Source organism: Danio rerio, chromosome 20 (assembly GCF_052040795.2).
Source record: "Danio rerio strain M-AB ecotype USA chromosome 20, GRCz13ab, whole genome shotgun sequence".
Taxonomy (NCBI): Eukaryota; Metazoa; Chordata; class Actinopteri; order Cypriniformes; family Danionidae; genus Danio; species Danio rerio.
The window spans coordinates 42,862,222-42,873,050 of NC_141040.1; the positions used below are offsets into that span (position 1 = coordinate 42,862,222).

Consider the following 10,829-nt stretch of genomic DNA (forward strand, 5'->3'; position numbering starts at 1 on the left):
TACTTAAATAGAGTTTTGCAATTGATTTGCTCAAATAGTTTGAGTTACCTTAACCTTTTGGGTTTTACAGTGTAGTACTGTATATTACCCTGCAAACTGATCAATATAGTGTAACACTGTATATATTGAAATCAGTAATATATAATACATATACTTTTAGTGCATCCTAGTAATTACAATTAATTACACCTAATTACATGCAACTAACTCTAAATCTAACCCACTAACCATTAGTACATGTAATAATTAAAATGACTAAGTAGTTAAATGAATATTTAAGGACACATCAAATCTAAAAAGTTCTCACCTATAACTTCTCCAATCATGAAAACCAGACAGACTATGGAGGCGATGTACAATTTCTTCTTGGCTAAGAGCTTCTCGCGGCTGTCATCATAGGCTGCTTTTTTCCCATGGCAATGCGTTCCAACAGGCCTCTTGAGCTCAATAGCACCAGCCATTTCACCATTTCCCAAAGGCAGGTTTGGGCAACTTTCTTTGGATCCTGAGAATTCACTATAAGAACAAAGCATGAGGTAGAGTGACGCCATTTCAGTCAATGTTTAAATCCATATACGTGTACAGTCCATCAGCTCTATACTGATTAATGCTCCTTGCTGATATCAGGGAGTTATGCAAATAATAAAAAGATGCAAATTGTTTTTTGTCATATGCACATCGCCTGTTAGAGGATAAGCAGTTAGCAGAATAGAGAGATAGATGGATAAATATATACTTTTCAGAACAAGAGTAATTAGTATACTTATGTTTATGTATCATGCATCTTCTTGATAGATTATTAGTTTGAATTATTTTATGAAATATTTTTGTCATTTGTTTATTTATTTATTCATTTTTTATTTTTATTTTTATTTTTTTCTATTTTGAAAATATTTTGAAATAAATTGAAAGTGAGAAATATTTTCTTGCCAACTAGCTGCGATAAAGGGAATGTGCTTGCTGCAGAGCCACTTGGGTGGTTCTCACCTCCAATGAAGGGGAGCCTGAGCTCCAGCTTCTTCTCTTAGTTGTTTTAATGTGTACACCTACCCCACCCCAAACCCCAACCCCCAGTGACATCACCTGTTGAAGAAGTGCAGCAAGGAGGAGTTGGAGCTCAAGCTTTCCCTTGCTGAAGCTTAGCTCTGCCCATGTGACTCTGTAGTGTGTACCACTTGGAAATAAAAGATTTTGTATGTACGTAGCATATGTCTATTAAATACAGTTATTGGTATAATGGGTCATTTATATGTGTCAAAGATATAAAAAGGGTTTTTTACAAAATTCTAAATAAGGTGTACATTTTCCTCCATTCATTAGAATATGTTTGTTTGTTTATTTATTTATACACATTATTTACAGGAGACAAAAATGTCATTCAGTGTAACAAGTTACTATACCACAAACTATTTTGAGCATGTTGATGATAAGTAGTTCTAAGTATAATTTCATGACTTATTAAAAGTTTATATTTAAGCATGACAGTTCAGCCCTATATAACAAATTTTCATCTAAATCTTTATTTACACTGTAAAAAATGCAGAGCTCCACACAATTCCTAGCCGAATTGAATGTTATCACTCGCTTGAATGGGCATTATTCGTGGATATCAGCTGACAGATATGGGCCAGAAGGGGCCTTCTGCGCCTCCTGGTAGGTTCAGAAGGTTGTTATCATCCGTCCACATGGTTAATTAGCTATACACTAACAGAAGACTCCACATGCAGATCTGTTTTTTACATTACTGTGGGGGTTGGGTTTAGGGTTGGGGTATGGGTAGAGGCATAGCAACCGGGGGGGATGACTGGGATACATCCCCCTCACTTTTAGAGATAGGCCATGTAGAAACAGGTGATTAAGAATGTAAACTTTTGAATTTAATACAGGTGTGACCCCCCTGTTAATAAAATACAAAAACGTTAATAAAATACAAAAAGTTGAGTTTATTTATAAACTAATTTCAAGGGGATCATGTGCTTATGTTTGCTTGCAGCTGGCCCCGCATTATCCAATTTATGATTTACCGACGACTCCTAAACCACTTTAAATGCCCTAGGTTATAAGGGTATAAATAACCCTTTGGTGTTTTACCGACTTAATCCCATGACACCGCTAGAGGACTCGACAGCCAGATCCAGCATCCTGGTTCTACTCCTGCTGACCACCACCCAACTCTTTGATGTAGTTTGTCTTTCATAAGTATTCACAGTCTTTGCTCAATACTTTGTTGATGCACCTTTGGCAGCAATTACAGCATCAAGTCTTTTTGAATATGATGCCACAATCTTGGCACACCTGTCTTTGGGAATTTTTGCCCATTCCTCTTTGCAGTACCTCTCAGTCTCAAGCTCTATAAGGTTGGATTCGAAGCGGTGGTGTACAGTCATTTTCAGATCTCTCCAGACATGTCCAATGAGATTTAGGTCTGGGCTCTGGCTGGGCCACTTAAGGACATTACAGAACTGTTGTAAAGCCACTCTATTGATATTTTGGCGGTGTGCTTTGGGTCATTGTCCTGCTGGAAGATGAGATCACCCCAGTCTGAGGTCAAGAGCACTCTAAAGCAGGTTTTGATTCAGGATGTTTTTGTACATTGCTGCATTCCTCTTTCTCTCTATTCTGACTAGTCTTCCAGTTCCTGCTGCTTAAAAGCATCCCTACAGCATGATGCTGCCACCAACATGCTTCACTGTCGGGATGGTATTTGCCTGGTGATGAGCAGTGCCTGGTTTTCTCCAAACGTAACACCTGGCATTCAACCCAAAGAGTTCAAATTGAGTCTCATCAGACTAGAGAATTTTGCTTCTTATGTCTGAGAGTCCTTCAAATGCCTTTTGACAAATTCCAGGCGGGGAGTTGCTTCTGTTCGGCCATTCCACTATGCAGGCCTGATTAGTGGATTGCTGCACAGATGGTTGTCCTTCTGTAAGGTTCTCTTCTCTCCACAGAAGAACACTGGAACTCAGACAAAGTGACCATCAGGTTATTGATCACCTCCTTGACTAAGGCCCTTCTCCCCTGAACACTCAGCTTGGATGCCTGGCCAGCTCTAGGAAGAGTCCTGTTGGTTCCAAACATCTTCCACTTATGGATGATGGAGGCCACTGTGCTCATTAGAACTTTCTGAACAGCTGAAATTTTTCTGCAACCTTCCCCAGCCTTTTGTCTCAAGACAATCCTGTCTCGGAGGTCTACAGGCAATTCCTTTGTCTTCATGCTTGGTTTGTGCTTTGACATGCACTGTCAACGCAGGGACCTTATAGACAGGTGTATGCCTTTTCAAATCCAATGTCCTATCAATTGAATTTACCACAGGTGAATTCCAATTTAGCTGCTGGAACATCTTTAGAATGATCAGTGGAAACAGAATGTACCTGAGCTCAATTTAGAGCGTCAGAACAAAGGCTGTGAATACTTATGTACATGACATTTTTCAGGTTTTTTTTTTTTTTTATAAATTTGCAACAATTTCAAAAAATATTTATTTCACATTGTCATTATGGGGTATTGTGTGTAGAATTGAGAAAATAAATGAATTTAAATCATTTTGGAATAAGGCTGCAATCAACCAACAACAAAAAAAATCCTACAACCAACAAAAAATAAATAAATAAATGCTGTACACACACGTAGTTTATATCACGAGGAACCAGATCAGCCCGAGTTGAAATCTGCTGACATGCTCGTTTTTGGCCCTTCTGTCGTGTGTGTTGATGAGAGAGATGCTATGATGAGGGTAATGGGGCAGAAAGCGCAATCTCACTGCGCATGAGATAACCAGAGCACTGCATCACACACACACACACACGCACGAGCGCTCCTGCTGCTGAAAGGAGTCAGTGGAGTGGAACACGGCGTCTGTTTAATCACCCCACCGGGACACAGACATGATACACTGCATAGGGGCTTTTCAGACAGTCCAACAAGCGGACACGCACACAACACAAGCTGTGCACCTATGGGCTGTCTATTGACCTTATAATCATTATGCATTTGCAGTGTTGATGATTTAAATAGCTAATAGTGTCACTAATTTAGGGCTTACTGTGCGGAAATTAGGATGTGTGTATTTGTTTGGCAAAACCGAGAGAAAATGCGCGTTTTTTCCCTGTTTATAGTTTTAAATAAAACGGAATAATAACAATTGTCAATATAATTGTATTTCCAAGTAATGAGTTGCAGCTGGAAGGGCATCAGCTGCGTAAAACTTATGCTGGATAAGTTGGTGGTTCATTCCGCTGTGGCGACCCCAGATTAATAAAGGAAAAGAAAATTAATGAATATAATTGTATTAGCTGTTTCAGCTTTGTAAAAAAAAATACACCTAGCCTATTAAAATAGTGTTATTGTCTTGGTTTTAACTATTTAAATCGGTTTCAAAAGGATTTGATTATACTGGTTAATTTTGGTTATCGGTTTTATCTGAAGTAACCTGTTAAAAACACAGATGCGCACCACTGGCTCTTATAATGTCGGAGACCTCGCCGTGTTTTACAGTGAATTTCGGGCAACCACAGCTGGCGGATTTAACAGCATATGTGTTGATCATCCCTCTCAAGCACAGTCTGCTCTGTTCATACTGAAACTTATTAGATGTTCTTGCACAATATTATGTGGAAATGTTTACAGATTGGCAGAAGGGTTCTTTCTGCTGGCGATTGTTTGGCAGTGCATGATATCCAGCACTAATATCATTATATTATAAGACTCAAAATGCTTATTTGTTCATTTATTATTAATCTTATTATTACTAATATTGTTGTGTCGCCTCTCAGAAAGAAGGTCGCTGGTTCGAGCCCCAGCTGGGTCAGCTGGCATTTCTGTGTGGAGTTTGTATGTTCTCCCCGTGTTCGCGTAAGTTTCCTCCGGGACCGGGTGCTTCAGTTTCCCCCACAGTCGAAAGACATGCGCTATAGATTAATTGGTAAACTAAAATGTCTACAGTGTATGTGTGTAAATGAGAATGTATGGGTGTTTTCCAGTTATGGGTTGCAGCTGGAAGGGCATCCCCCACGTAAAACATATGCTGGATAAGTTGGCGGTTCATTCCGCGCTAATGAATAAAGGGACTAAGTCGAAAAGAAAATTAATTTATTATTATTATTATTAGTTTTATTAATAATAATAATAATATTAATAATAATAATAATGCAAGTTGTAAATTTTAACACCATTGAATGACCAGCGTTTTTATATCGATTTCATTATAGTAGGCTAATTTTTTGTTAACATTGTTTTTTTAACCATTGTTTTTCTTTAATGCATTCCAGATTTTAGCATTGGGTTAAAGTATGATTTTTTTACATTAAAAAATATGCAATGTTTTAATCAACGTGCAGCGTGAATGTATTCGCTTTTTCTTCTCTCTTAAAGACAGAAGCGCAAACATGGCAATTAACGTGCCCCAATTAATCAAATAGGGCACTTCTAGATTAAAAAAAAATTAGAATCTACAACTGCCCGTTTCGTGTTCAGGTGACCTGTTGATGTACAATTCTCTGAACTGTCATGTTTGTTAATGTAATGCGTCGCCAGTTAGAGACCCAAGTGGTTTTTTATACCATGATCTATTAATTACAATAGCCTATTTTATAGAAAGAACATTTAAAAAAAACATTAAAAAAATTAAGGATTTTTTTTTCCACTTTAAATATGCTCTTTTGGGGGGAAAGAATGGGTTAATAGATAACACCCACCTAAATTAGTGTATTGTTTTTTTATGAGCTCTTTATTTCTCAAGACCACAACCCATTTAACTAATACAGTAGCTAGCTACAGCAGGGTATTCATTGCAATTCACTGCACACGTCGGTTACTCCTGCTTAGGTGTTTTATTACTTTGACGCATAGACAGTTGAGTTTTTTAAATGTTCAATTACTCAAATTGAATGTTTTAAGTTTTGTTTCTGTATCCTCAATTTCACCAAAATATAATCTAGCCTACTTTTTAAAGCTCTGCGTAAAAATGAATGTGTGAAAATGATGTTGCCACAAGCCTATTTTAATGTTATCTTATAATATTTTATAGTGTAAAAAGAACATTAAAAATAAATGAATCACTTTAAAGAACTTTAAAGAATGTTATTTTCAAACATCCACCTTAATTCGTGTGTTGTTTTTTTATGAGCTCTTCTTATTTCCCAAGACCACATCCCATTTAGCTCTTATACAGTAGCTACAGCAGGGTGTTCATTATAATTCACTGCACACTGAGTCTCCTGCTTAGATGTTTTATTACTTTTTCGCATAGACAGTTGAGTTTTCTAAATGTTTTACTACTCAATTTTAATATTCTAAATCAGTTTTGTTTCTTTATCCTCAAATTCACCGAAATATAAGCTAGCATACGTCTGCGAAAAAAAATTATGTGTAAAAATGATGTTGCCACAAGCATATTTTAATTCTATTTGAAACATTCCATTGTAAAGGACAGTAGATTTAGAAATATCTTTTTTTCATTCTGTAAAACGCCTACATTGTGTAGATTACCATTCGCGCAATTATCATACGTTCGTGATAAATCTGATGAGATTACATTACGCATCTGTGTAAACCTGTATTTTATCCTATAACGATGATTAAAAATAACGTCTAAAGTATTTCTTCGCCTCACAAAAATCTTCTAGCATGCAGGAAGATATTTGTAAGTCGTTGTTAAAGGTGCATTATTTTTATATTTTAATTGGGGTTTTTGTATGTGTTAAGATCTATCATTAGTAGGCTATTACACATTTGTTTGTTTGTTTTTCTTTTTTTCTTTTTTTGTATTTGGATTCAGGTAGCCTGCATCTGTCCATGGTGCTGAAACTTTCTGTTTCCATGCTTGATTTTAGGCTACTTTATTATAGGCTAGTGTGGGCCGATTATTGAAAGAAGGATATGCAGATTTTATGCATCTGATTTTTATTATTATTATTATTATTGATTTTTTTTTTTTTGGAGAATCATGATGAAAAGTTAGGCTAATTCGTGCGCAGTTTCCTTATGGGACCACCATATAGCCTATTCATTGCGTTCATTCTGCTCAAGTTCCCTGTGGACATTGCTCAAAAAAGCTACAGTCCAAAATGAACTCAAGCATAAAAATGTATATCTTAATTACAATTATAAGCATATTAATGATGCTTAAAAGACACGAGCGTTTACAGAATAAAGCTGAAGGTATGGCTTTACTGGTGTAACTATTGGCGCATATGGTTTTTGAAATATTGGCATAATGTGCAAATCCATCTCTTTGCTGTCATTTGTGTAAAGGAAAAATATCAAACAATTTCTGATCTTAAAACAGCCTTTTTATGATTGTTTTTTGTTTATCAAAATAAACAGACACCATACAGACTAACCAGTTTTTCTTCATAGATTGTGCACAGATTTCTAGACAATGCATTTTGAAATCAGCCTCTCTTGAACGCAACATTTAATAATCATAATAATAACAATATTAAAAACAACAAGAGCAATAATAATAAGTATTTATATTACTGTTATAAATATATGAAATTGATAAAATATGTTAATTTAGCCTACCTGTTAAGTTTTAAGGAGTATATTTTGGCATTTCTTTCATTGATAAGATGCGATTTCTCCGAACTCGGTGGAGGATCCATAGTCCTGTGCTGCTGCTTCAGGTAAATAAAAAGCACAATTAATGAAAACCTTACCGAATATTAAAATATGCGTGTTTAATTAGACGGCAAAATAATAATTCCTCCAAGCCATTTTCGAAGGGTTTAACAAATGAGTTAATTCACTCATTGCATCAGATCCACAAAGCTAAAGAAAATGGCAGGATTGCGGTCAGTCAGTAATTCCGACGCTGTCTGTATGCGGAGCCGGAGAACTTGGCTGTGAGTGAGCTCAGATGGATGTGGTGCAGAAGATTCGGCAGTCCACTGAACTCATTTATGAATCTTACTATGGCGAAGGCTTGCTGATTAATATTCATGAGCTTAAGGTCGGTCCTTAAAAATAGAACGCCATCATTAATATTAACTACTCAGTCGCTCGCAATTGAACAGCTCCCACGCAACGTCACCGTGACATAATTAATAATTATGAGAAACGCCTTCGCTGTAATAATAGGCTTGGTTTTACGTGAATGAAGTCTGCTGCGTCTTTTGGAAATGAGTGGGTCTGCCTTGTTGGAACTATGTCCTGCGCAACTTGGCTGCAGTGCAAAGAGTGCACGTCTGTCTATATGTTTTATTAAATCAATGCCACCAGAACAAGAGGTATTATATTTTACATAGTTTTCTGAAAGAGAAAAATATAAAAATATACATTTACATGAAATTTAATGTTTTCAGGGCTTTTGTTTTATGATTGTTCTAAAAGATTTACATATAATTTGAAGTCATTCAAAAAATTAGAAAAGTTTGGTTTACATTGACCCCACCTTATCTCATGTATTTTCCTAATAACAAAGAAACTAAAATTATTGATCCTTTACAATTCAAGTTCTCATTATCAGAATAGAACATAGCCTACATCACATAAACAAATTTTCTATCCATTATTTTATTAATAAACAATTAATAAAATCTATCCAAAACATTCTTGAGTAAATAAAATGAAAATAAAATATGCAAAATGGTTTATTTTTCGTGACTACAAAATTCCCACATTTGAAATATTAGGTTTGAATCTTTCCAAAACATGTTTAGCAGAATAAATTGTTTTAAAACATTAATAGCCTATTTTCAATGAAAATGTTTTCGCAAGGATTACCTACATGCTAATCAAATTGTTTTGTATACAAAGATTTAGAAAGAGCGTCATGACGCAACTAACGCAAAGTAACTGAACACATATCTTTCAACTATCCAACGAAATAATTTAGTAAGGTTAATATAGTTGTACTGTTTATTTTGCTTAAGCATTTACGTGCCTGATTTTTTTTCTTTTGATTATATAAATTAAACACGAAGATTAGACTTGATCATGAAATATTGCATCTTATATAAAGTAAAAATAATCTAATGAAAACCCATAGATATTTACATTTGATGTGGCCTACGCTATTGTTGTCTATTGGAAGGAATGCGTCAATAGAGCCGCCATTTTAGTACAGGGTAACGCTTTTTTGAAAAGAATGTGGGACCAAGGTGCAGTAGAGGACTGACCATTTAGAGCCAAAGATATATACAGATATACACATTCATCTATGAGCTGGAGTTTTCGGGTGGTCAGAATGCAAATATTGTTTTTTAATTACAAAAATTATAATCACTTTTCTACATCGATGGATGAGTGATTGCACAGGCATTCCTGACAAAGATTGTGTGTTTGTGTGCATAGAAATGTATTATCCTCCCTCTCTGTCAAATTTGATCTAAACACATCCTCTCTCTAATTATAATGGAGGAAGTGATACATTTGTGAATGAATCTCTGTTATGAACGACTCGTTCACTTAACCAACATTAGGCCTAATACAAGTTTCTAGCATTTAATTTACATTGTTTGCTGATTTTATTCAAGAAAAATAGCATAAGACTATGTAGTGTGAACTGGTGCTACTTTGCCTTATGGCCAGTGCAGTAACTCATCAATACTTGTTTAGAACAAACGATTGTAACATACAAAAACATTAAAAAAAAAGAAATCTTACTTTTAAATGATATGTCTTTGTGCTTTGTTTTGTTTTAAAGTTTGCTCAGATATGTACACAGCGCTAAAGTCCAGCATCTTCACATTGGCATTAATCTTGGCTAGTGCAGTTGAACAACATTTGTCCTGGCAGCACTAGACAAATGTGGCGGCTCTATCGACGTATGGAATATCTAGTGTATATCTATGATGAAAACCAAGCACAACCTTAAGAGTCTTTACCATAAATGTATACATTAATTAGATGTCGCCTACCCTGTTAATGTCTATTGGAAGGAATGCGTCAATAGAGCCGCCGTTTTACAGGGTAGCACTCCTTTAAAAATAATGTGAGACCAAGGTGCAGTGGAGGACTGGCCATCCGGAGCCATAGATAGATATATATTATGATTGGGAGTTTTCCCTGTGGTCAGCATGCAAATATATATATATATATATATATATATATATATATATATATATATATATATATATATATATATATATATATTTCAATTATGATATTGAGAATTTTGCATCACTTTTCTACATCGATAGTTAGATGACTGCACGGGTATTGCCGACAAAAAGCGTGTATTTGTGCGCATGAAAATGTATTATCCTACCTCCCTGTTAAATTTGATCTAATCTGTGTCCTGAAACACCCTCCCTCTCCTGCTTTCACTTCTCATTCCAATGAAGGGAGCGATTTGTTTGTGAAGAAACCTCCATTATGAACGACTTAGCTGACAATAATACAAGTTTCTGGCACCACACAGCATCTTGTTGTCATATTTCATTTAAATTGTTGCTTATTTCACTCCACAAAACTAGCACAAGCCTAGCATTTAGTGCAAGTTGGTGCTTTGTCTTATGTTGAATGCATTAAGTGACTGTATAATCATCAATAACGTTACTTGTTTTGGACAAAAGTTTGTAACATATAAAAACGTTAAAAACTAAATGTGATCAATGAAATGTTCTGCCTTTATGCTTTGTTTTCTTTATTTGCTCATTACTATACCCTTGCTCAGCGCTAAAATCCAGCATCTTCACATTGGCTGTCATTACTAGTGCTGTTGAATGATATTTTTCCTGCGAGCACTGTACAAATGTGGCGGCGGTATTGACGCATGCTCAGGGTTCGTGGTTCGTATGCGTTATCTAGCGTATATGCGTTTTTACTACGTGCCACCACTAGCGTGACGCAAGCGTACTTCCGGACATGCGTTTTCGCGCGTT

The 10,829-nt window shown here is 35.7% G+C and overlaps 1 protein-coding gene across 3 annotated transcripts in view; it reads right to left on the bottom strand.

The window, feature by feature from the left end:
- Positions 1 to 7,872, bottom strand: part of slc30a2 (solute carrier family 30 member 2) — a 27,548-nt gene extending 19,676 nt beyond the window's left edge. For 2 of the 3 annotated variants that reach the window (XM_087297452.1, XM_087297451.1), the window contains exons 1-2: positions 7,528 to 7,872; positions 308 to 516 (exon numbers count right to left, since the gene is read on the bottom strand). In XM_087297452.1, the coding sequence (XP_087153578.1) occupies positions 308 to 516; positions 7,528 to 7,607 (289 nt within the window). In that variant the 5' untranslated portion in view covers positions 7,608 to 7,872. 3 annotated transcript variants of the gene reach the window in all.
- Positions 7,873 to 10,829: the final 2,957 nt, after the last annotated feature.